The 27361-nt window shown below is 39.8% G+C and overlaps 1 protein-coding gene across 17 annotated transcripts; it reads right to left on the reverse strand.

The window, feature by feature from the left end:
• LOC127697364 (inteferon-activable protein 208-like) lies at window positions 1-27361 on the reverse strand. Of its 17 annotated transcripts, none has more exons than XM_052200452.1 (10): window positions 27105-27359; window positions 22946-23230; window positions 21871-21977; window positions 17941-18773; window positions 17766-17814; window positions 17282-17513; window positions 16899-17155; window positions 4668-5084; window positions 2384-2572; window positions 1-307 (listed from the first exon to the last, which is right to left on the reverse strand). In XM_052200452.1, the coding sequence occupies exons 2-10, from the start codon at window positions 23208-23210 to the stop codon at window positions 227-229; spliced, it is 2430 nt and encodes an 809-aa protein (XP_052056412.1). In that variant the 5' UTR covers window positions 23211-23230; window positions 27105-27359; the 3' UTR covers window positions 1-226. The 17 variants fall into 17 exon arrangements, with proteins under 17 accessions (XP_052056412.1, XP_052056409.1, XP_052056408.1 ...); XM_052200449.1 differs by having other exon boundaries at window positions 17282-17533; window positions 17660-17814; XM_052200448.1 differs by having other exon boundaries at window positions 17640-17814.

Genomic DNA, 27361 nt, shown 5'->3' on the forward strand with positions numbered 1-27361 from the left:
TTTAGATAAAACGTTTATTACTCTTTCTTTCATATTTTGACACATACAGATGAAAATATGGAATATAGAGAATCTGAAATTCATAAGGAACAAATTAAAAGAACACATTTCCTAGGGTCAAGAGCTAGATTTTACATGCATTTTATTTCACTATATGCCATATAAACTTTTTTTTCTTCTGCACTTGGAGCTTATCAGCACAACCTTATTACCATGGTTCAAGGATTCATGAGTAGGGGTTTTGAGCTGTTTCAATAATTGCATGAAGATTGGGAAGTTCATGCTCTCTCTTCCTCACCTGGATGACCTTTAAGAAGAAAAAGAGACAGTCAGGTCAGTTGAGTTGGAGCTTGCCACACACGTCTTTACTCACATTGTCTCTATGAGTCACCTCCCTTCCTTACCCTTCACTAACTCGTTTACTCAATCTCTGTCTTTGGAAGAAGCTTCACTTCCACTTCTTGAGAGCATAAAATGAGCTACTTACACCCACTAGGTCTGGGCACAGATAGAAGAGCAGGAGATATCATGAAGCAATGGTGGGGAGAGAGAAAGGGCAGTACCAAAGGCAGTTGCTGAGTAGAGGATGACATTGGACAGATGGTTGAAAGGACAATACAGAAGGCATGCCTGGTGCAGCTGCTGGGGAATGGGAATATGGACTCAGAATGTTAGACTTGTCGTCCTGAGAATAATGGAAATCTGGAAGCATTTCTATTCGACTGAATAGGTCAGCCCCTACTTTTTATCTATGCATTAGTATTGATCTTTAGTAGTGTACAGAGAATCTCAGTGTGTGACAAGTACATGAATCTTGGTACCTTCTGCTGATTTTTTAAAACATCCTGTGATGCATATGATGTATGTTGTGCATTCTGTTCATGGTCCTCTGTGATGAATATTAATTCATAGAAACTCCTGAGCTTCAGGGTCTTCAGTCAACTTAAAAATATCAGAGCCAGAGTTTTAAATACATCAGACCCCAATTCCTATAAGATAATTATTATTTTGTTAAATGTATCAATTTTATTATTTAACTTAGGGAATAATAGTTTAAGATTCTTCTGGCCGGGTTGTGGTGGTGCACGCCTGTAATCCCAGCACTCTGGGAGGCAGAGGCAGGTGGATTTCTGAGTTTGAGGCCAGCCTGATCTACAGAGTGAGCTCCAGGACAGCCAGGGCTATACTGGGAAACCTGTCTCGAAAAAAAACCAAATCCAAAAAACAACAAAAAAAAATTCTTTCTGAATATCTTATTTTTCATCATGATTAACCACTTACTGGATAAGTCAGAGACCTGCAGAAAATCAAATCTATTGTTCTATTAAAGAATGTAGAGACAGAATGACTCCTAATGAAATTCTGCTTATACCTATAGATCCAGTGTCTCACTCAGCCATCACTAGAAAAGTTCCTTCCTCCAGTAGGTGAAAATAAAACACAGACCCAAATTCAGACAATATGCAGATTGTGAGAGACCTTGGAACGTTCAGTTCTAAATGGGATATCTTCATCAATATCAATGACAAACTTCATCAAATCGATATCAACTTCCCTCAGAGCTCAGGGAATTATGTGGACAAGAAGTCAGAAAACTCTAGAGGAGAAGTATGGAAGAAGAAGGAAACAAGACTTTCTAACCACAGCAGGAACAACACACATATGAACTGATGACAGAGGAAGAATGCACAGGGGATGCACAAATGCAGTACTGCTGGGGCAGTGGGTATAAACACCCATCGCTAGGCAAGAAGCTATTTCCTGTAGACAACTGCATGCAAAGGAAAAATTGGTTTTCTCCAATGGGATCTCATTGGACATATAAACCACACTTAAATGTAGATAGCAGAATAAATTCAACGGCTATTTGAATATTGCTGTTATTGTTACATAATGCTTTGCATGTTTTAATTTTTTACCCTGCTGGTTTTTTTTTTGCTTGTACATTATGGTTTCTGATTTCTTGTTTCTATGGGGTGAGTTGTGTGTGTGTGTGTGTGTGTGTGTGTGCATGTGTGTGTGTGTGTGTGCGCGTGCGCACGCTTACTTTTTTTAAAATTCTGATATTTTTGCCTGTTTTTTTCCTCTAAAGATAGAGAGATAAAGGAGGAATAGAGTTGGATAGATAGATGGTAGAGGTGGGAGGATCTGGGAGGAGATATGGGAGGAGAAACTGTGATAAGAATATATTTTATGGAAAAATTATTTAAAAACTAAAAGCAAACATAAACAAAACAAAGAAAAATAGCCCTATTTTTAAAACTATGGTAAGAAAATGTTCACATATATTAATGCTTAAAACTTAATTTCCTTTCTGTTCCAACCAGGTCTTACCACAGTATGTAAAGCGTTAGGAAGTACTGTGATGCTTTAGAGCACACACCTGCATATAACTGTGCCTCACAGACCTCAGCTGCCACTTATCCAAACTCGAGCTCAATTCAAAGCAGAAGAGTCTAAGTTTATCCCCAGGCTCACAGTACATATTGGCAAATTGTCCGTAGACCACCACTTCCATCCTTCCCGTGCGATCTTCTATTCCATAGTAAATGAATTCACTCTTCACTGTTTTCTGAAAAAGAAAAATAACACTCATCTTTTGAGAAATGTGCCAGGGGTTGAGACATCTAAGAGATATAAATAGTATAAGCTTGTCTCTGATATGGCAAATGCAGTCCTAGGTTTAGAATTATGGGAACAAGACAGCTTCAGACACTTTGGTTCATAAAACCTGTCTTAGGAAATGTCTCTCAAGAGTTTCTTATTTAAGGTCTTTATCTGCAGGATTATTCTAGAAAACATTTCCTTCTACCACATGGGTAGAGATTAGAGTTCTTAAGCAGCCCAAGTAGAGAAAAATCAGAATAAATCTGATTGTCATTGTGGGTGCCTTCGGTAATGCCACTAGAACTAAGAAGGGTGATTTGTGGTTCATTGTAAGTCTGAGACTGTTCAAGTCTCCATTAAATATATGGTGTTTTTTTAATGCTTATATGTATTTGTTGTATTGAAAGTACTTCAAACATTAAATCTGCACCACCCTGTTCTGCTTTCTTCACTTGTATTGGTTTGCTTTGATAAGGTGTGTTTGCATAGTCACTTAAATGTACTACACAGAAACGCCATGGATAAAAGAAAGAGTCCACTGGTCAATATGTACAACACAATATATGACCGTACTTTAAACAGTGGTTGGGTCTTCTAAGCATGATATTTGCAGGGGAATTGGTACTGAAAAATACACCTCAAGTCTAAGAATTCCTCAATCCACTTTACGTTTTTATCCTCTGACTTAACATGAGATTTAAAAACAAAACAAAACAAAACAAAACCAAAACAAAAAGCTACCTGCATTTCTTTAGTCTGTTATACTTGCTTCTCTTAAGATTTCAAGGAGAGATTACTTCCTCAACAATCACTTGATAAATCTAAACCAAATCAGAATGGCTAAGATCATGAACACACTGGACAGCAAATGCTGATATGACTGCGAGGAAGGGTAACCCCAGTTCACTGTTCATGACATTGCAAATGGGTAAGGCACTCTAGAAATCAGTGTGGAGAATGCCCTAAAAGATACAATTTATCTTCCATATGACCATTGCTTCCCATATGCCCAAAAGAATTGACAGTCTTCTCCATAAACCTCTGTTTAGCCATGTCCATTGCTATTTATTTACAACAGCTGGGAGGCAATGACAATCTAAATGTCCTCCAGCTGATGAATGGATAAATAAAATATGATGCATATATAAAATAGAACACCATTTAGCCATAAAAAAATGAAAGTTTCAGGATTTGAAAGTTTCATGGATTGACAAATATGTGAAGGGTCTCCACAAAAATCATGGCTAGCAGAGTGTCAATCCACAGGAGGCAGAAAGGGAGTTTGGTTCAGCCCTACTCAGAAGCTGGTATTGTCTTAAACTTCTAGAGTCTGACACTGGCAGTTTATTTTAGGAATATTTAATTACAGTACAATTTTGGAAAAAAGTTTCCTGATGATAATTAACTCAATCCTATGTGTAAAAGAAAGCTTAAGACATGTTTATATTGAACCTCTTTGCCAGGTATATATAACCTCCTTCATGAAAATGAGTTCTATTGGCTGAAAAACAATGCTTAAGATAAGGGTTATGGAGAATGACTGAAAAAAATTTAAAAGTCTGAGGGAGTCAGGTTTGGCCTGGTCCTATAACTCAGAGGCCACCAGGCTCTTAACCACCTGTGCTCCATTTGTAAAGTACATATGACATCTCCCATAAAGATGGTTTCTATTGACTGAGAAAGGTCCTATGACAAAGAATCTGTGCAAAGACTTCTACCAGTGTTGATAATTAAATTGCTACTGATAAGGGTAGGGAAGAATGCAAAGAAACAGCATTGTGTATTGATACAAAATACTATAAATTGATTATCACGGAAAAACACCAGGCTGTGCTAGGTTTTATGTAGAGTCTCTTGCTAAAACATTTTCATGCTAATACCTTGAAAAGAATGAGAAACAACCATCCCACACCTTAAAATGGGCAGCTCTACTTTCTGCTCCCTGATCAGGGAGGCCTTGTTTTCCTGTGTGCAGAAATCTGACCATATTCCAGGAACCAAGCTAAGACTTGAAATCTGAGGTTGCAAATGAAATTTTACAAAATAATTTAACAGCTTACCATATACACTGTAAATGTTCCATTCACAAATGTTCCTCCTCTTTGGGTACAAATAGTACTAATTTTAGGTGTTTCATTGGCTCTTTTTCTCAGGGAAGATGGAATATTCATCACATTGCCATCGTTCACTTCTGATACACAGGAAGCTCTGTATATCTCTAGAAACCCATTGTAACCGATATAATCCGAGATGACAATGACTTTATTGGGGATGAACTTTTCCTTAAGGGCTGTGTCAAACACCTTCACTCTGAAGAACTCAATCTCAGTAGCCACGGTGGCATGGAACATCCTTTTGTCTTCTCTCATGTCATATGTGAATGGCTCTGTTACTTTCAACACCACCACTTGTTTGGAACCTTGCTGGTGACCATCTTCTTCAGAAGGTTGTCTAGGTATATTCTTCAGTCTTGGTTTCTGCATAGAATGCACACAGGAAAACCAGGCACAGTTCATACGAACACTAAGGAATAGCACTGTTAGGCAGAGTGGAGAAATCTAAGCAATGCTTAATATGCTGACAAGATGGGAAATGCATGGAAATCTGAGCAGTAATGCAAGCATGTCATAATTACTTACAGTAGGTAGTAGGTTGCATTAATACTTTGGTGGTATTTGAGCATACACTCAAGGCCTTGTGAATGCTAGACAAGTTGACTCCCTATAAGCTTCACCTCCAAGTCTAATGAGCATAAAAGCACATTTTAAAAACTTAGATTACAGATTATTCACACACAAACACACAAAATCAGTACCATCTTGTGAAACACTTAGATAGGCAGCCACTGGAAGCAACCCAAGGGTTCTGCTGATTTGAATAATTCAGATTAGAAGTTCTTCTACATATCGAATATATATAAAGAACTCAAGAAGTTAGACTCCAGAAAACCAAACAACCCTATTAAAAAATGGGGTACAGAGTTAAACAAAGACTTCTCACCTGAAGAACTTCGGATGGCGGAGAAGCATCTTAAAAAATGCTCAACTTCATTAGTCATTAGGGAAATGCAAATCAAAACAACCCTGAGATTTCACCTTACACCAGTCAGAATGGCTAAGATTAAAAATTCAGGAGACAGCAGGTGTTGGAGAGGGTGTGGAGAAAGAGGAACACTCCTCCACTGCTGGTGGGGTTGCAAATTGGTACAACCACTCTAGAAATCAGTCTGGCGGTTCCTCCGAAAACTGGGCACCTCACTTCCAGAAGTTCCTGCTATACCACTCCTGGGCATATACCCAGAGGATTCCCCACCATGTAATAAGGATACATGCTCTACTATGTTCATAGCAGCCCTATTTATAATTGCCAGATGCTGGAAAGAACCCAGGTATCCTCAACAGAAGAGTGGATGCAAAAAATGTGGTATATCTACACAATGGAGTACTATTCAGCCATTAGAAACAATGAATTCATGAAATTCTTAGGCAAATGGATGGAGCTAGAGAACATCATACTAAGTGAGGTAACCCAGACTCAAAAGATGAATCATGGTATGCACTCACTAATAAGTGCATACTAACCTAGAAAACTGGAATACCCAAAACATAATCCACACATCAAATGAGGTACAAGAAGAAAGGAGGAGTGGCCCCTTGTTCTGGAAAGACTCAGTGAAGCAGTATTTGGCAAAACCAGAATGGGGAAGTGGGAAGGGGGTGGGTGGGAGGACAGGGGGAGAGAAGGGGGCTTACGGGACTTTCGGGGAGTGGGGGGCTAGAAAAGGGGAAATCATTTGAAATGTAAATAAAAAATATATCGAATAAAAAAAATATATATATATAAAAAGTTCTTCTACTTGCATAAGATCAGGCCTGGAGAAGAATCCTGGATTTGGAATAGAAAGTGTTATTTCTCTCTAGAGGGGACCCAGCTAGGAGCAACACAGGGCCCAAGATCAGTGGAGCAGCTGGGACAGAAGTCTTCCAGCCCTTGCACCGGGGAGCCTGGAAACTCCACAGTCTTCTGTGCATAGCCCACAAGGAGAGAGAGAGAGAGAGAGAGAGAGAGAGAGAGAGAGAGAGAGAGAGAGAGAGAGAGAGAGAGAGAGAGATCTCCCAGCAGTGCTTTCACTTTTGAACTCAGAGGAGTAAGGACACAGGCTTACAGGCCCACAGGAGGAACAAACTCCAGCCAGAGACAAGAATACCAACTAGCACCAGAGGGCAAAAGGCAAGCACCAGAACCCTACTAACAGAAACCAAGGCCACATGGCAACATCAGAACCAAGTTCTCCCACCACAGCAAGTCCCGGATACTCCAACACACTGGAAAAGCAAGAGTTGGATTTAAAATCGTATCTCATGATGCTGATAGAGGGCTTCAAGAAAGACTTAAATAACACCCTTAAAAAAATACAGGAGAACATCAGTCAACAGGTTAAAGCCCTTAAATAGGAAACACAAAATCCCTTTAAAAATACAGGAGATCATGGGTCAACTGGAAGAAGCCCTTAAAGAAGAAACAAAAAACCCTTAAGGAGTTACAGGAAAACACAAACAATCAAGTGAAGGAACTGAACAAAACCATCCAGGATCTAAAAGTGGAAGTAGAAACAATAAAGAAATCACAAAGTGAGAAATCTCTCAAGATAGAAAACCTTGGAAAGAATTCAGGAGTCATAGATGCAAGCATCAACAACAGAATATAAGAGAGAGAAGAAAGAACCTCAGGTGCTGAAGATACCATAGAAAACATTGGCTCAAATTCAAAGAAAATGCAAAATGCATAAAACTGGTAACTCAAAACATCCAGGAACTTCAGGACACAATGAAAAGACCAAACCTAAGGATTATAGGTATAGAAGAGAGTGAGGATTTACATCTTAAAGGCCCAGTAAATATCTTCAACAAAATTGTAGAAGAAAACTTCCCTAACCTAGAGGAAGACATGCCTATGAACATACAAGAAGCCTTCAGAACTCCAAACAGACTGGACAAGAACAAAAAATCCTCCTGGCACATAATAATCAAAACACCAAATTCACTAAACAAAGAAAGAATATTAAAAGCAGTAAGGGAAAAAGGTCAAGTAACTTATAAAGGCAGACCTATCAGAATCACACCAGACTTCTCACCAGAGATGATGAAAGCTAGAAGATCCTGGGCAGACCTTATACAGACCCTAAGAGAACACAAATGCCAGCCCAGACTACTATATCCAGCTAAACTCTCAATCATCATAGATGGAGAAACCAAGATATTCCATGATAAAACCAAATTTGCACAATATCTGTCCACAAATCCAGCCCTACAAAGGAAAATTGATGGAAAATGCCAACACAAGGAGGGAAACTATACCCTAGAAAAAGCAAGAAAGTAATCTTCTTCCAACAAACCCAAAAGAAGATACCAATACAAACATAAAAATAACATCCAAAATAACAGGAAGCAACAATCACTATTCCCTAATATCTCTTAACAACAATGGACTCAACTCACCAATAAAAAGACACAGACTAACATAATATCTCTCATGTAAATCTTCAATTTTACCAGAAAATGCTTGCAATCCCCCTTTTAATTAATTTAGTAATTTCATTTATGTCCATCATTTTATCTGCATTATTTTTCATGATAATTTTAATGTCTTCAATTTTAATGTCTTTCTATATATTTCCTCTATTTTATCAGAATGTTTTCAATGTAAATCTTTGATTTTATCACAAATGTTTCTAATTCCACCTTAAATTAATTTAGAAAGAGTTTATACATCAACTATACTTTATGTAAAATTTTCCATGAAATAGTTAATTTTAACATGTTTGTCTATTTATTTCTTGAATTTTACCAGAAATATTTCCATGTAAATCTTCAATGTTATCTGAAAATGTTTATAATTACACCTTCAATCAACTTAGGTTTATCTTTATGCCTATCATTTTATCTATATAATTTCCACGATTATCTCTAATTTTAACATGTTTTTCTATATATTTCTACAATTTTATCCATGTAAATCTTCAAGTTTATCAGAAAGTGGTTTTTTTTTTTTTTTTTTTTTTTTTTTTTTTGCATATTCATACCAGTAATTTTACTGGTGTTATAAATTATTTTTTTTTTATTATTCGATATAATTTATTTACATTTCAAATGATTTCCCCTTTTCTAGCCCCCCCACTCCCCGAAAGTCCCGCAAGCCCCCTTCTCTTCCCCTGTCCTCCCACCCACCCCTTCCCACTTCCCCGTTCTGGTTTTGCCGAATACTGTTTCACTGAGTCTTTCCAGAACCAGGGGCCACTCCTCCTTTCTTCTTGTACCTCATTTGATGTGTGGATTATGTTTTGGGTATTCCAGTTTTCTAGGTTAATATCCACTTATTAGTGAGTGCATACCATGATTCACCTTTTGAGTCTGGGTTACCTCACTTAGTATGATATTCTCTAGCTCCATCCATTTGCCTAAGAATTTCATGAATTCATTGTTTCTAATGGCTGAATAGTACTCCATTGTGTAGATATACCACATTTTTTGCATCCACTCTTCTGTTGAGGGATACCTGGGTTCTTTCCAGCATCTGGCAATTACAAATAGGGCTGCTATGAACATAGTAGAACATGTATCCTTATTACATGGTGGGGAGTCTTCTGGGTATATGCCCAGGAGTGGTATAGCAGGATCTTCTGGAAGTAAGGTGCCCAGTTTTCGGAGGAACCGCCAGACTGATTTCCAGAGTGGTTGTACCAATTTGCAACCCCACCAGCAGTGGAGGAGTGTTCCTCTTTCTCCACACCCTCTCCAACACCTGCTGTCTCCTGAATTTTTAATCTTAGCCATTCTGACTGGTGTAAGATGAAATCTTAGGGTTGTTTTGATTTGCATTTCCCTAATGACTAATGAAGTTGAACATTTTTTAAGATGCTTCTCCGCCATCCGAAGTTCTTCAGGTGAGAATTCTTTGTTTAACTCTGTACCCCATTTTTTAATAGGGTTGTTTGGTTTTCTGGAGTCTAACTTCTTGAGTTCTTTATATATATTGGATATTAGCCCTCTATCTGATGTAGGATTGGTGAAGATCTTTTCCCAATTTGTTGGTTGCCGATTTGTCCTCTTGATGGTGTCCTTTGCCTTACAGAAACTTTGTAATTTTATGAGGTCCCATTTGTCAATTCTTGCTCTTAGAGCATACGCTATTGGTGTTCTGTTCAGAAACTTTCTCCCTGTACCGATGTCCTCAAGGGTCTTCCCCAGTTTTTTTTCTATTAGCTTCAGAGTGTCTGGCTTTATGTGGAGGTCCTTGATCCATTTGGATTTGAGCTTAGTACAAGGAGACAAGGATGGATCAATTCGCATTCTTCTGCATGCTGACCTCCAGTTGAACCAGCACCATTTGTTGAAAAGGCTATCTTTTTTCCATTGGATGTTTTCAGCCTCTTTGTCGAGGATCAAGTGGCCATAGGTGTGTGGGTTCATTTCTGGATCTTCAATCCTGTTCCATTGATCCTCCTGTCTGTCACTGTACCAATACCATGCAGTTTTTAACACTATTGCTCTGTAGTATTGCTTGAGGTCAGGGATACTGATTCCCCCAGATTTCCTTTTGTTGCTGAGAATAGTTTTAGCTATCCTGGGTTTTTTGTTGTTCCAGATGAATTTGATAATTGCTCTTTCTAGCTCTGTGAAGACTTGAGTTGGGATTTTGATGGGTATTGCATTGAATCTGTATAGTGCTTTAGGCAAAATGGCCATTTTAACTATATTGATTCTGCCGATCCATGAGCATGGGAGGTTTTCCCATTTTTTGAGGTCTTCTTCCATTTCCTTCTTCAGAGTCTTGAAGTTCTTGTCATACAGATCTTTCACATGTTTGGTAAGAGTCACCCCAAGATACTTTATACTGTTTGTGGCTATTGTGAAGGGGGTCATTTCCCTAATTTCTTTCTCAGCCTGCTTATCCTTTGAGTATAGGAAGGCCACTGATTTGCTTGAGTTGACTTTATAACCTGCCACTTTGCTGAAGTTGTTTATCAGCTGTAGGAGCTCTCTAGTGGAGTTCTTTGGGTCACTTAGGTAGACGATCATGTCGTCTGCAAATAATGATAGTTTGACTTCTTCTTTTCCAATTTGTATCCCTTTGACCTCCTTATGTTGTCGAATTGCCCGAGCTAGTACCTCAAGTACAATATTGAAAAGATAAGGAGAAAGGGGGCAGCCTTGTCTGGTCCCTGATTTCAGTGGGATTGCTTCAAGTTTCTCTCCATTTAGTTTGATGCTGGCTACCGGTTTGCTGTATATTGCTTTTACTATGTTTAGGTATGGGCCTTGAATTCCTGTTCTCTCCAAGACTTTAAGCATGAAGGGATGCTGAATTTTTTCAAATGCTTTTTCAGCATCCAATGAAATGACCATGTGGTTTTGTTCTTTGAGTTTGTTTATGTAGTGGATTGTATTGATGGATTTCCGTATATTGAACCAACCCTGCATTCCTGGGATAAAGCCTACTTGATCATGGTGGATGATCGTTTTGATGTGTTCTTGGATTCGGTTGGCAAGAATTTTATTGAGTATTTTTGCATCGATGTTCATAAGGGAAATTGGTCTGAAGTTCTCTTTCTTTGTTGGATCTTTGTGTGGCTTTGGTATCAGCGTAATTGTGGCTTCGTAGAAGGAATTGGGTAGTGTTCCTTCTGTTTCTATTTTGTGGAATAGTTTGAAGAGTATTGGTGTTAACTCTTCTTTGAAGGTCTGGTAGAATTCTGCACTGAAGCCATCTGGTCCTGTGCTTTTTTTGGTTGGAAGACTTTCTATGACTCCTTCTATTTCTTTAGGCATTATGGGACTGTTTAGATGGTCTAGTTGGTCCTGATTTAATTTTGGTATTTGGTATCTGTCAAGGAAATTGTCCATTTCCTCCAGATTCTCCAGTTGTGTTGAGTATAGGCTCTTGTAGTAGGATCTGATGATTTTTTGGATTTCCTCAGTTTCCGTTGTTATATCTCCCTTTTCATTTCTAAGTTTGTTAATTTGGATACTTTCTCTGTGCCCTTTGGTCATTCTGGCTAAGGGTTTATCTATCTTGTTGATTTTCTCAAAGAACCAGCTCCTGGTTTTGTTGATTTTTTGTATGGTTCTCTTTGTTTCTACTTGATTGATTTCGGCCCTGAGTTTGATGATTTCCTGCCTTCTACTCCTCCTGGGCGAAATAGCTTCTTTTTGTTCCAGGGCTTTCAGGTGTGTCATTAAGCTGGTAGTGTATGCTCTCTCCATTTTCTTTTTGGAGGCACTCAGGGCTATGAGTTTTCCTCTTAGCACTGCTTTCATTGTGTCCCATAGATTTGGGTATGTTGTGTTTTCATTTTCATTGTGTTCTAAAAAGTCTTTAATTTCTTTCTTTATTTCTTCCTTGACCAAGGTATCATTGAGTAGAGTATTGTTCAGTTTCCACGTGTATGTGGGCTTTCTGTTGTTTCTGTTGCTATTGAAGACCACTTTTACTCCATAGTGATCAGATAGGAGGCATGGGATTAGTTCGATCTTCTTATATTTGTTGAGGTCTGTCTTGTGACCAATTATATGGTCGATTTTGGAGAAGGTACCATGAGGTGCTGAGAAAAAGGTATATTCTTTTGTTTTAGGATAGAATGTTCTATATATATCTGTTAAATCTAATTGGTCCAAAGCTTCAATTAGTTTCATTGTGTCCCTGTTTAGTTTCTGTTTTCCTGATCGGTCCATTGAGGAAAGTGCAGTGTTGAAGTCACCCACAATTATTGTGTTAGGTGCAATGTGTGCTTTTAGTTTTAATAAAGTTTCTTTTACAAAAGAGGGTGCCCTTACATTTGGGGCATAGATGTTCAGGATTGTCAGTTCTTCTTTTTGTATTTTTCCTTTGACCAGCAAGAAGTGTCCCTCAGGGTCTCTTTTGATGACTTTGGGTTGAAAGTCAATTTTATCTGATATTAAAATGGCTACTCCAGCTTGTTTCCTGAGACCATTTGCTTGTAGAATTGTCTTCCAGCCTTTTACTCTAAGGTAGTGTTTGTCTTTGACCCTGAGGTGTGTTTCCTGTAAGCAGCAAAATGTAGGGTCCTGTTTACGTATCCATTCAGTTAGTCTGTGTCTTTTTATTGGGGCATTAAGTCCATTGATGTTAAGAGATATTAAGGAATAGTGATTGTTACTTCCTATCATTTTTGACGTTATTTTTTAAATTTGAATGCTTAACTTCTTTTGGGTTTGATGAAAGGTTACTATCTTGCTTTTTCCAGGGTGAAGTTTCCCTCCTTGTATTGGTGTTGTCCTCCTATTATCCTTTTTAGGGCCGGGTTTGTGGATAGATATTGGGTAAACTTGGTTTTGTCATGAAATATCTTAGTTTCTCCATCTATGGTGATTGAGAGTTTTGCTGGATATAGTAGTTTTGGTTGGCATTTGTGTTCTCTTAGAGTCTGCATGAGATCTGCCCAGGACCTTCTAGCCTTCATAGTCTCAGGTGAAAAGTCTGCTGTGATTCTGATAGGTCTTCCTTTATATGTTACTTGGCCTTTTTCTCTTACTGCCTTTAGTATTCTTTCTTTGTTTAGAACATTTGGTGTTTTGATTATTATGTGACGGGAAGTATTTCTGTTCTGGTCCAGTCTGTTTGGAGTTCTGTAGGCTTCTTGTATATTCATGGGCATCTCTCTCTTTAGGTTAGGGAAGTTTTCTTCCATAATTTTATTGAAGATATTTGCTGGCCCTTTAAGTTGTAAATCTTCACTCTCCTCTATGCCTATAATCCTTAGGTTTGGTCTTCTCATTGTGTCCTGGATTTCCTGGATATTTTGGGTTACAAGCTTTTTGCATTTTGCATTTTCTTTAACTGTTGAGTCCATGGTTTCTATGGAATCTTCAGCATCTGAGATTCTTTCTTCTATCTCTTGTATTCTGTTGTTGATATTTGTATCTCTGTCCCCTGATTTCTTCCCAAGGCTTTCTATCTCCAAAGTTGTCTCCCTTTGAGTTTTCTTAGTTCTTTCTACTTCTGATTTTAGATCCTGGATGGTTTTGCTTAGCTCCTTCACTTGCATGTTTGTGTTTTCCTGTAATTCTTTAAGAGATTTTTGTGTTTTCTCTTTCATGAGCTCAGCCTGTTGACCAAAGTTCTCCTGTATTTCTTTAAGAGATTTTTGTGTTTCGTCTTTCATGACCTCAGCCTGTTGAGCAAAGTTCTCCTGTATTTCTTTAAGTGTTTTTTGCATTTCCTCCTTGTTGGCTTTTGTATTCTCCTGGATTTCTTTCAATGATTTTTGTGTTTCCCTTGCAAGGGCTTCTACCTTTTGATCCATTGTCTCCTGAATTTCTTTATGTATGACCTTCATGTGTTCCTGTACCAGCATCATGACCAGTGATTTTAAATCCAAATCTTGTTTTACTGGTGTGATGGGGTATCCAGGACATGTTGGTAGAGGAGAATTGGGTTCAGATGTTGCCATATTGCCTTGATTTCTGTTAGTGACGTTCCTGCGTTTGCCTTTTGCCATCTAGATCTCACTGGTGTTAGTTTATCTTGTCAGTGCTGGACTCACCAGTGCAAGCTGCCCCTTCCCAGTTGGCCTCTGGTGCACAGCTTACCTCCTGCACTGCTTGTAGACAGTGTGCTGCTGCCCAGGCTGTTCAGATCCCAAAGCAGGCACCCGAAGGCTCCCGCTGGGGCCCGCTGGATTCACTGGAGCACACTGACTTCTCCCAGCTGGCCGCCCGGAAGCCCAGCTAGCCACTTGCAGGACTTGGAGATGTAATGCTGCCGCCCAGACTGATCTCAGTCTGTCCGATTCCTGGAGTACGGAACCAAGATGGATCCTCCTCTCCTGACTGGTGGGAGGCCGAGTTCTGAAGTGGCCTCCGTGCAGGAAAGGCGCCGCACAACTGCAGCTGCTTGCTGTCCGGCTGGTCAGCGAAGGTCAGTGGTCGTGGGCGCAGGGCCTAACTGGTCCCTGTGACGCCTTGGTTCCACTGCTGATGGCCCTTCAGCTGGAGCAGCCACTGCTGCCGCTGCTGCCGCCGCCGCCGCCGATCTCGGTGTTCAGAAAGTGTTTTTAATTCCACTTTTAATCAACTTACGAATACTTTTATGCCTACCATTATATCTATTTAAAATTTTCCATGATAATCTTCAATTCTAACATGTTTTTCTACATTTTTCTACAATTTTATCAGAAATATTTTCCATGTAAATCTTCAATTCTATCATAAAATGTTTCTATCCCATATTTCAATTTATTTAGCAATGTTTTACATGTCTACCACTTTATTCTTTAATTTTTCATGAAAATTGTCAATTTTAACGTGTTTATCTGAAATATTTCCATGTAAATCTTTAATTTTATCATAAAATGTTTTTTACTTTCCTTTACATCCCTTCTCAATAAGTAAAAAACAAATTAAAATAAAAAAGAAAGTATTATTTGACCACTTGTTTGTCCCCACAGTATTCCACAGACTTCATAGCCCTCTCTCTTCCTCCCTCCCTGCAACTCTCCCTCCCTTCATCTATCCATCCTTCCCTCCCTCCTTTTCTCCCTCCCTCCTTCCTTTCTTCCCTCCCTCCGCTCTCCCTTTCTCTCTCTCTCTCTTCCTCCCTTCCTTCCTCCCTCCCTTCCTTCCTTCCTTCCTTCCTTCCTTCCTTCCTTCCTTCCTTCCTTCCTTCCTTCCTTTCTTCCTTTCTTCATCCTTTCCTTCCCCCCTCTCCCTCTCTTTCTTTCTTTCCCCAGCTCTTTCTTTTTCTCCTTGAGACAAGGTCTCCATATGTATTCCTGGGCATGATCAGCATGTCTGGCCTTGAACTCACTGAGGTCCACCAGTCTTTTTTTTTTTTCCTTTGGAAATATAGGTGTGTGCCACCACCTCTAGCTACTCTGTATCATTTCTGAATTCAGGAGCACACACTGAAATGGAGAAGAATGGTGACAATCCCAGGAAACCTAGAGACCGATGTAGGGAGGTAGCTATAAACCAATAGCACTTGCTGTGACCGGGTTTGGAAACCCCTGAATGGTGGGGCTTAACTGTGACTTTTTGTCAATGTGGTCCAATGTTTTCTAACTTTAGGAAATATATTCCCAATGTGACTTAGGTAGCACCTCAGAATAGTGCTAGAAACACCTGCCAAAAAGCGCATAGGAATTCAGGAGCAGATGCTATATACTTCTTTAGAAAGGACAGAGGTTCTTGGTGTTTGTAGGAATAGAAAATACTGGAGAGAGCCTAAAGCCAAACCACACACGATTATTTTTTACAATGTATGAACTATTGCAATGTTTCAGATGATAAATTTATTTAAATTTGTATTGGTTGATGAATGGAAGTTAAAGACATGTTAAGTATTTTTAAAAATATTTTGTGTACCAGGTATGCTTGGGGAGAATGTGTGTGTGTATGTGTGTGTGTGTGTGTGTGTGTGTATCTGTCTGTCTGTCTCTGTGTTTGTCTGTCTTTCTGTATGTTCTCTCTCTCTCTCTCTCTCTCTCTCTCTCTCTCTCTGTGTGTGTGTGTGTGTGTCTGTCTGTGATCATAGGACAGCATTAAATGTTAGCTCTCACCTTTTACTTTATCTGAGATAGGGTCTCTCTGGTTCCCCACTGCGCTTGCCTCACAAGCTGGTCTGTGAGGTTCTGCAGTTCCTCTGTCAGTGCCTCCAGTCTCTGCTTTGGTGCACACTGGGATTATACACATAGATGTTCCTGTAGCCAGCTTTTGCATGGGTTCTGGTGACCCCAATTCAGGCTGTAAGACTTTGGTGGCAAGTGTTTTCACCCACTGAGCCATTCCCCAAGCCCACTTAAATAAATTTTAAAAACATACACTACAGAAAATTGTGTGAATTGTGACATAAGTCTGGTATGTGAAGGATATTCTGCAAATATGTAACAAAAGACAAAACTAGATGGAGAAATGTGGCATTTTATAAAGAGATTCTAGATCATTTAAAACTTATTTTTTTTTACCTACTTTCCTAAGTTTTCTAAGATGACATTGGTTTAATTAAAAATTAAAAAGGGAAATCATTGAGCACACATTGTATATCACTACATCACATTTTTCACTGAAATACCACACTTATGGTAAAAAATAAATGAATAAAGATGAAAGCAGCAGAGCATAAGAGGAGTATAAAACGAATTTAGGGAAGGACCTCAAATCACATGTTTAAAATAGACAAGTGACTTATTTCAACAAGAGAGGGCTAAAGGAAAGGTCTTTTAAGATTATGTTAAATTTTGTCATCATTACATTATGAGAATTGCCAATCATTACCTTGAGTGGTGTTGCTGGAGACATGGGCATAGCAGGAAAACTCCTGGGCACTGTTGCAGAAGACACCTGAGGGGAATTACTGTAACTGCTGGATCCTGTTGCTGCAGACACCTGAGGACTATTAAAACTACCTGTCATTGCTGCTGGGGTCATTCGAAAGGTCTGGGCACTGCTGGATACTGTTGTTGGAGTCACCTGAGGGTTACTGTAACTGCTGGATCCTGTTGCTGCAGACACCTGAGGACTATTAAAACTACCTGTCATCGCTGCTGGGGCCATTCGAAAGGTCTGGGCACTGCTGGATACTGTTGTTGGAGTCACCCCAGTGTTACTGTAACTGCTGGATCCTGTTGTTGCAGACACTTGAGGACTATTACAACCACTGGTCATTGCTGCTGGGGTCAGTCGCAAGATCTGGGCACCACTGGGCACGGTTGCTGGAATCACCCGAGGGTTACTGTAACTGCTGGATCCTGTTGCTGCAGACACCTGAGGACTATTAAAACTACCTGTCATTGCTGCTGGGGTCATTCGAAAGGTCTGGGCACTGCTGGATACTGTTGTTGGAGTCACCCGAGGGTTACTGTAACTGCTGGATCCTGTTGCTGCAGACACCTGAGGACTATTAAAACTACCTGTCATCGCTGCTGGGGCCATTCGAAAGGTCTGGGCACTGCTGGATACTGTTGTTGGAGTCACCCCAGTGTTACTGTAACTGCTGGATCCTGTTGTTGCAGACACTTGAGGACTATTACAACCACTGGTCATTGCTGCTGGGGTCAGTCGCAAGATCTGGGCACCACTGGGCACGGTTGCTGGAATCACCCGAGGGTTACTGTAACTGCTGGATCCTGTTGCTGCAGACACCTGAGGACTTTTAAAACCACTGGTCTTTGCTGCTGGGGTCATTTGCAAGGTCTGCGCACTGCTGGGCACTGTTGCTGAAACCACCCGAGGGTTTCTGTAATGGACAGGTACTCTTGCTCCAGATGCCCGAGAACTATTGCAATCACTGGTCATTGCTGCTGCAGTCAGTTGCAAGGTCTGCGCACTGCTGGACACTGTTGCTGGAGTCACCCGAGTGTTACTGTAACTGCTGGATACTGTTGTTGCAGACACTTGAGGACTATTACAACCACTGGTCATTGCTGTTGGGTTCAGTCGCAAGGTCTGGGCACCACTGGGCACTGTTGCTGGAGTCACCCCAGGGTTACTGTAATGGACAGGTACTCTTGCTCCAGATGCCCGAGGACTATTACAACCACTGGTCATTGCTGCTGAGGTCAGTCGAAAGGTCTTGGCACTGTTGGGCAATGCTGCTCGAGGGATCAAAAGGGACTGGACACTGCTGGGCACTGTTGCCTGTGTAACCCGAGGGGTACTGTAACTGTTTGATCCTGTTGCTGCAGACACCTGTGAACTATTACAACCACTGGTCTTTGCTGCTGGAGTCATTCGTGAGGTCTGGGCACTGCTGGGCACTGTTGCTGGGGTCACATGAGATTTACTGAAACTGCTGAATACTGCCTCCGCTGCAGGCACCTGAGGACTATTATGATCATTCGTCATTATTGCTCGAGTCATCTGAAAGGCCCGGACATTGCTGGGCTCTGTTTTGGGAAACTCCAGAGTAGCTTGGTGACCAAAAGAAAGTGTTGGGGTTCCCTTTGTTGCCAATATGGTGGATGATATTTCTGGAGGTTCCAAGGGTGACTGGAGCCTGTTGGAGGTTGCTGTTGGAAACTTCTGAGGAGTCACGGGTTCACGCTCAGATGGGCACATGCTGGTTGCTGAAAGTTCTGGAAAGTTAGGCTCTTCCTCCAAAAACTGTGTTATGGTGTCACATGATTCAGGGATAGTGTCTGTCATGCTTTCCTGAAAGGAAATAGTTTTTAAAAGTTTTTTGTATCCTAATAAACAGTTTTCAAAAAATCAGATCAAACACATCTTTGTCTTTTTCCCCTTTAAAAATACTTCTGCCTCTGCCAGTGCTCCATTGTCCCTACCACACCCCAGATGGGCTGCACAAGGCATTTTTAGATTGCATGTAGGTGCTTCATAAACCTAGCCCCTTCTCTTGCTAATCAGAATGTATGTTAGAAACGTGGGCACTAAATTTCACTGGTCTGTCTCGGAATACTGACTCTGCATATCTTATAAAACTGAGAAAAGGTAGCCTGGTATTATTAGACTTAGAGTTATTGCATGGGACTCAAGCCGTAGTACAGCAAAACTGGCTCCCGTTTGTGGATTTTTCTCCCCTCAGCTTCCCAACGAAACCACTTCAAATTGTCTCTTTTTGGGGACACAAGAATCCCCTTCACCAACCTTTCAGGTGATCTGATTATAACTGTGTAACAGGTTCCCTGAAATATTGGACCACAGAGTTAAATTTTCTGGAGATCGAGTGGAGCTCAGCTGATTATTTGTCTAGGCTCATTTAAATATCTGCTTAGGTTAACAATTCTAGAGAACATCATACTAAGTGAGGTAACCCAGACTCAAAAGGTGAATCATGGTATGCACTCACTAATAAGTGGATATTAACCTAGAAAACTGGAATACCCAAAACATAATCCACACATCAAATGAGGTACAAGAAGAAAGGAGGAGTGGCCCCTGGTTCTGGAAAGACTCAGTGAAGCAGTATAGGGCAAAACCAGAACAGGGAAGTGGGAAGGGGTAGGTGGGAGGACAGGGGAAGAGAAGGGGGCTTACGGGACTTTCGGGGAGTAGGGGGCTAGAAAAGGGGAAATCATTTGAAATGTAAATAAATTATATTGAATAAAAAAAATTAAAAAAAAAAAGAATAAAAAACCAAAAGAATGGCTTACAAATTAGGATGCTAGCTGCTGCGCCCAACGGCTGGATTGTGTTACCTGTTGATTCTAAACTAAGTTTGTGTGGTGTTTTCCTCCACGAGGCAACTCAGCTGGGTTCCAGAGAAAAAGTACAGTATGTGTGTGTGTGTGTGTGTGGGGGGGGCTACGGGGGATGGGGAGGGGCCACCCCAGCCTGCAGGAATTTGGAAGCTTGGGGCCAGAGACAGCGACTTGCCATGGGACTTTAGTGAACTGGGCGGAGAGATTTCCGGGGATCTCTGTGTCAGAGAGTCTGCCAGGCTGAGAACAGGATCTTTTATATTTGGTTAAATGAAACTGCTACATACATAAATATAATCACGCATATAAGAAGCATGTATACATAAGGCAATACATATGTTTAGGGCCTTAAATATACTTATATAAACTTGCAAAGGAGTGTGTGGATTTGCTGCCCAGAATCACTTCCAATGCATGATTCGCCAGTGTATTTGTAAAATATAGTCATTAAAAAGTCTTTGCTCAAGCAAACAAACAAAAACAAAGAAAAAAGAATTAAATAAAATAGTTGATGTCATCCAAACAAAACTGATTATTTATGACCTTTTCTTCAGGCTTAGATATGTTTTAATCATATTATCATTACTTAATGAAGACAGATAATTAGATGTGCGTATTGATTTTACATTCCAAGTAATGCAACTCTAATAATTAAAATGACAAAACACTGGTCATCTAGAGATTGTTGGCATGATAGAATTGAATAAAGTAACCATTTGTAAATGGTAGTCAGGGTTTCGTGAGGGTGCATTAAAAGAACGGATGGTTACATTGAATAAATAAGCTAAGTGGGAGATTGGATGCTAAGCTCCTTCAAGATTTTTATCATTGTGAAGTCTGGAGTCTCTTGACTGAATGGACCATAGAGTTAATATTTCTGTCAGTCATGCTGTAGTTAGTTCACCAGTAGGTGGAATGCTTGCCCCATCATATCTCTTATAAAAATATGTAACGATAAAGTGTTTTAAATGACCAAATTATCTGATAACCCTGGCTAAATGAAACTACCATATATATCGCCTGTTAAGATCATTATTTCTTAACAACGTATACCTTGTCAAGAGCCAAAGGTTCTCCCTGAGGTCTTAATAGATGCATTTGATAGTGTATGATTGATTTAGTCATATGATACAATTAGGGAGGCCTCATGTTTTCTGTAGTTTATTTCCCCCTTTTTGTCCAAAGGAAATATGTCCAATGGAACCAAGCTAGGTTCTATTACAGAGTTTTGTCCTCAGTCCCTGCCATGTGTTTTAAAATTGTATGAAGAACAATGATTTTAATACCTAGATAATTAAGTCCATGTTACTGGATTCTGCATCTATTGATTCTGTGGGAACTGCACTTTCTGAACAAATGGCCAGAGAAGAGCATAGGATCAATTGGTACAGGAACAGAAATACTTCACGCACATCACTACTCTATGCACATTCTTTGGCAGGAGAACTCCTAGATTTTGAAAGTACAAGTTGAGTTTAATGTCCTTTAATAGGCTTTGGAAGGTCATATCCTTAAACTGATTGCTACTTTTGCAAATGCTTTCAAAAGGAAGAGTGAGGGGTTGGAGAGGTGACTTACGGGACAAGAATACTTGCACATACATGAGGACCTAAGATCGGATCCTAGCACCCACATAAAAATCTGGGCTTTCCGGATGTGACCCCAGCACTCTGAAAGGCATAGACAGGATGGTCTCTGAGTCTGGCTACCTACCAGAATAGCTCCAGGTTCGGAAAGAGACTCTATCTCAAAGGAGTTAGGCAGATAGTGATTAAGCAACGTATTTGAAATCCTCCTTTGACATCAACAATATCATGCACACACATGTATGTAAAACACATATACATACTCATAAAGCAAGTAATGATTTTATGTATTTGTTACATAGTGCAAAATTATAATAAAGTACACAATAATCCTTCAGTTTTAAAACAAAATGAGTGACCAGAAATTATGAATATCTTCACCTCTCAATTTGTTTCAGCTAGGACTTTGGCACACATGAGGGGCTTAGACTAAGTACTCAGAGAAAGGTTTTGGGGAGAACAAGCTTAGTGGATGCTTTTTCAATGAGATCTGAGACAGTGTACCTCTGATGAAGATGTCGTCATATCTGGTGCTACTTCCCAAACTTTCATCATGTCGGAGGTAAGTGGGAGAGTACTGGATTCAGATTTTATTTTGGTTTCACTTTCAACTGATGAAGTAAAGAAAAGACAATGAATATCTGAAGCTCTGTTGGAAGACATTTCATGTCCTGTTGGAAGACATTTTATGTCCTGTTGGAAGCTGAAGTCCATTTCATGTCTTTGCTTCCTGCTTCTGTCTCAATATATTTCCTGCCCCTGCCACCAACAATACAGACACAGGAACTCTGCTCAAGAGCACCTGATGTGACACTCTTCCTACTTGGGGACTTCTATGCATTCCAACCAAGCCCCACACCAGCTCTTTTATCCTATAGTTTGCTTTTAAGAACATAAAAGTTGCATAATGATATGACAGATTATCTTCTATAGGTCACCCCAAATTAGAGAAACAGAGGAATAAGATGTAACCAGTTCTGGCATGTGACAGAGGCTTAACAGTGAACTTTTGGGCTCTTTATTTTCTTGAGACAGGATCTCACCACGAACCCCAGGCTAGTCTTAAACTGGAGATCTCTCTGTCCAAGTCAACTGAGTGCTACGATTTTCAGTTGTGAGGAAATATGCCCATGTTTGTTTCCATTTATTTTGGACTCAGTAACTTTATAAAAGAGGACTTCACATCTCTTAGATTCAGGATTCTACTTAAATGTCAGCTCACACCTGTTGCCGGAAGACATATTAATGATGGTGTTTCTTAATTTGGAATTGTGGGGAATTTTACATGTGGCATTAAATTTTTATTTTGTAATTCTCTACCCACTCCACTATATTGGAAGCTATTGTGTCTACAAGCAGCTTTTGTTTTTATTGTCTTCTTTCCTTCTCCCACCCCAAAGACATTTACCTCCAAACCCATTACAGTTCTTTGTAGGAAAGGAGTTCCCTAAGTGATGCCACTCTATAGGTCCTGATACACACACTGGGGAAGAGGCATATTAGCTGTGATCACTGCAAGGATCTAGCAAGGTTAGGGAGGGTAGAGATAAAGTGGGTATCCAGACTGCTTCTCCATTACCTTTCTCCATCTCTTTTCTAAGTATATCAACACGATCTCCTAGTTCAGGAATACATTCACATACTTCTATCAGTTTGCTCAATCCAGCATCCTCTGGGAACTTTTCATCCATTAAGTCAGCAATCTTAACTCTGTCATAATCATCTTGCATTTTCTTAGTCAGTTTTAAGTCCTGGATCAGCAAGGACTTAAGTACTCTAAAGTTATAGTCATTCATATATTCTAATCCGTGCAGAAGAACAATTTTCTTGTAGTGATTCACCATCTCTCAAGTAATGGATAAGCCTACAAGAGAATAACAGTAGACTGAATTACACACACAAAGGGATAATTTAAAATACAGGCTATGTCTAGGTGAGCAAATGACCCATGACATGTGCATGTGAAGAAAAAGAGCATTGGTTATTAACTGCACCACTGTGGGAAACAATGAGTGCAGAACTGCTTGGTTACTAAAAATGTCCAAGAAACTCTTCCCTATTGATGATGATGGCTGAGTGAGGTCAGTGAAGGTGGTTATGGGAAAGCATGGAAATCACCGTTAGTTACAGTGTATAGAGTATGGGCTGTGAAGGTTGAAATCCCAGGTCTTTTTTTCCCAATTGCATATTGATCCTGGACCTTGGTTCTCCCCATTCTTTTTTTCCCTCCTTTAACAATTCTTTATTGTTTTATCTATCTATCTAACTATCATCTATCCATCTATCTATCTATTTATCTATCTACATCCCAAATGTTGTCCCCCATTCTAGTTCCCCCTCACAGAGTTCATTCCTCTATCCTCCTTCCCTTTAGCCTCTGAGAAGGCAACCTCCCCGTCCCCACACTGGTATCCACACCATCCTGGTGCATCAAGTTTCAGCAGGATTAGGCACATCCTCTCCCACTAAGGCCAGTGGCAACCCTCTGCTACATATGTGTCAGGGGCCTTGGACCAGCCTCTTTGTTTGGTGGCTCAGTCTCTGGGAGCTCCCAGGGGTCCAGGTTAGTTGACACGGTCTTTATTGGTACTAGAACCTGCCTGTAGATGTCCCCTTGTAAGTTCCTGACTTGCCCATGCTCAAGTGGCTTATCTGTAAATGGTCTGCGTGCTCGCTCAATGTACAGGAATGGTTGTTGGCTACAATGGGAATTTTGGGAGTTTCCAGAAGGCAAAAATTTCAGTTGACTCCTAAAGGTTATCATTAGATGGCAGACAGAGCAAACAATGCAATAGTGATGAAAGGACACCATCTACTTCACAGAGTACAGCAAGGGAAGGAATGCTGGGTATTCCAAAGTGCCTCATACATGGATATAAAAGAACCTTTTCAGGGCACTGACTCTAGTCCACTTGGCTCTTTGTTAAGCAGTTTCCCTTAGCATCCCATCTCACCAGGTGTTAGACCTTGCTTTCTGTGTCCACAGTACTGCCATTTTGCTAAGTACTTTCTAGTGCCAGATGGCAGGATTCACTGGAGGGAATTATTTCAATACTTACTTACTTTTTCTCCTTTTAGGCTTGACGTTTTAAGTTGGTTTTCTTTGCTGGTACTGCCAGTTTTCTCCGTATCGGCTGTGTTTAAATGCTGCTAAAATAAGTTAATAGCTGACCAGTTTCTTTTAAAAAAATTCTTACTTTTTAAAATACTTTGGAAGTCCTTGGATAATCTGCCTCTTTTACATATGGTTCTTTTATATCCATGTATGAGGTACTTTGGAATATCCAGCATTCCTTCCCTTACTGTGCTCTGTGAAGTAGATGGTGTCCTTTTCATCACTATTGCATTGTTTGCTCTGTGTGCCATCTAATGATAACCTTTAGGAGTCAACTGGGATTTTTGCCTTCTGGAAACTCCCAAAATTCCCACACTAGACCAAGCTTCCTCTTTTACATATGATTAGGAGTTTCTGTATATCCTTGATAACTCTCAAGGGTGGATTAAGTCTGATATTTGATTAAATTTAAGTCATTTTAGTTATGGGTTATTTTGTCTGTCTCTCTGTCTGTCTGTCTCCAGTGTGTATGTGTGTGTGTGTGTGTGTGTGTGTGTGTGTAATATTCTAAGCAGAGTGTTAAATGTTTTTGGACTATTAACTTGTTTGAACAGCATTGTCAGGCAGACAAGGTTCAGAGGACGAAAGGCAAGTCTACAAAGTAAAACAACATCGACAGTGAAGAACACTAAAGATCAGATCATGTGAAAGACCATATTCTCTAGAGCAATCTGCTTTCAGCAAAATAGTGGGATGATTTTTCTATTACAATGGCCTAAGATACTACAAACCATAAGAGTTTAAAAAATATGAAGGTTGCATTTATTTTATGATTTTTGACAATAAGTCTATGTCAAAGTATAAACGGATGAGAAATGATAGGAGATCTTGATACATTTGATATACTCTGTTTACATGTAAATGCTCATGCTTTGCTGTTGAAATATTATTAATTTTTAAATATTGTAATAATGATCCAGATCTCAACAATATTCAGTAGTATAGTATTTTAGGTATTTACATTAAAACCCATCTTCAGTCAGCAAATCTAAGATATCAAAGTATAGTCATCCCCAATGGTGCAAAGAGGTACCCTCCACTGAGCCTACCTACAACAAAAGCTGAGAATGAGTGTTTGAATGGAGCCCAATTCACACCCAGAGAAGAAAGTCTCAACAGTGTTCTCTGGCATCAGCACCTCAGCTGTTTCAGATGAGCTAATGCTCAGGGAAGAGCTCTTGGAAGTGTGATAAGAAAATGGTATGTACAGTTGGGAGCTCCTCAGAGTAAAACCTAAGCAAGGTGAAAACTGACATTGCCTGTGTGTGTGTGTGTGTGGGGGGGGGGGAGCCTCTGCTGCAGAAGTGAAACTCTCCTCAGAGAGAGGAGAGACAGGAAGGACTTCAACAGAGCCCCTGAGGGGAAAAACAACTTAACTGCAGTAATGCTTTTTTGTCTTTGGTTGTCAGCCACTAGTTATAAAGAGAAGGCATGAAAGGGAATATAGATGTCCCATAATAGAAGCCAGAAAAATGTGTCCTCAGTTTACCCTACAGGACCAGCATAACCGGTTAATTAACATCCTTTGTCAAGTTTTCTTTAACACATGTAGCTAAATGTTACCATTAAGATATGCACTAAAGGTAGAAATTTTAAAATAAATCCTTTTTATAGTAACTAATAAGAGCCAATTTTTCTATATTAGCATTGTCTTAATTAGAACTAAAAATAAAAATTCTTATCAGAAAACCAACAAAATGACAATAGTTTACCTCCTAGAAATAGATCACAGTTTTAATAATTGTCTAACAATAACTTAAAATCCAAATTTTTATGCTTGATTTATCTTAATTTCTAAATGAACAAAGTTGTAACTTTTGTAAAATCCTAGAAAGTCTGAGCAGCATAATTAATAAACCTAGGTAATAGAGCCGCCACAGTGTACAGAGGGTCTTCAGAATAGTCTAAAAGTTTGAAGTATACATGTATATCTAATTAACTCTCCAACGCTTTTCTACATCTTACCACCAGAAAACAAAATCAAAAAGAACCTAAAATGACAAAAATCCAGAGCAATTAACTTTCAGGATGATACAGTCTCACGATGTCTTCAATACCACCTTATCCACTTGATGAAGAAGTGAATGAAGACCATTTAATGTGCTTCTGACGTCATTAAACTCCATGTTTACAATCACTGTGAATCTGGGACACTTTTGACCACATGAGCCCACTGGTCCTTAGGCTGTTGCAATACTAGATAATGCAGCTTGCTATCTAGATGCATTTTTCACCAAATATCACTTCATGGCAATTTTGCCTGTCACAAATTTGTCCTTTGCCCAGCCACTCACCACAACCACCAGGTTCTAAGCACTCTCCAGCCAAGAAAACTAAAGCCCTGGTCTCCTTACTCACTTATCCCGACTTACCTCTAAAAAGCATATTTTATAATCTGAAATAAGCCCCTTTTCAGCTCAGTCTTATTGGAGGAGGAATAAGGGTGCCTGCTGTCTTCATGGGCCAAGGACCTGAATCCAGATTCTGCAGATTCACTGCTCAGTGTAACAGCCACCAGCTTGGCTTCCTTCTCTCTCAACCAACAGATCAATAAGGATTTCTCCTGCAGTCTTGTGTATTCACAGAGCATCTACTTTTCACAGAAAGCAGAAGTAGGACTCACCTCTTCAGAAATTTCTTCAGTGGTATCCAGCTTTTGCAGGGTCGGAAGCAGTGTCTGATTTTGTGTGTGAGTGTGTGTGTGTGTGTGTGTGTTAGTAAATCTTTTAGAAAGTGAATTTAGAATTCTTTTAGAATTTCTCCTAAAATTCTGAGAAAATGAAGTGTTTACAGAGGGAGAAGCTGAGACTGAGTCACTGCAGACTACTCAGACTGAGAGGTACTGGGTATCTCATCCTGTACTATTTTGTGGGGTGGAGT

Source organism: Apodemus sylvaticus, chromosome 12 (genome assembly GCF_947179515.1).
Source record: "Apodemus sylvaticus chromosome 12, mApoSyl1.1, whole genome shotgun sequence".
Classification (NCBI taxonomy): domain Eukaryota; kingdom Metazoa; phylum Chordata; class Mammalia; order Rodentia; family Muridae; genus Apodemus; species Apodemus sylvaticus.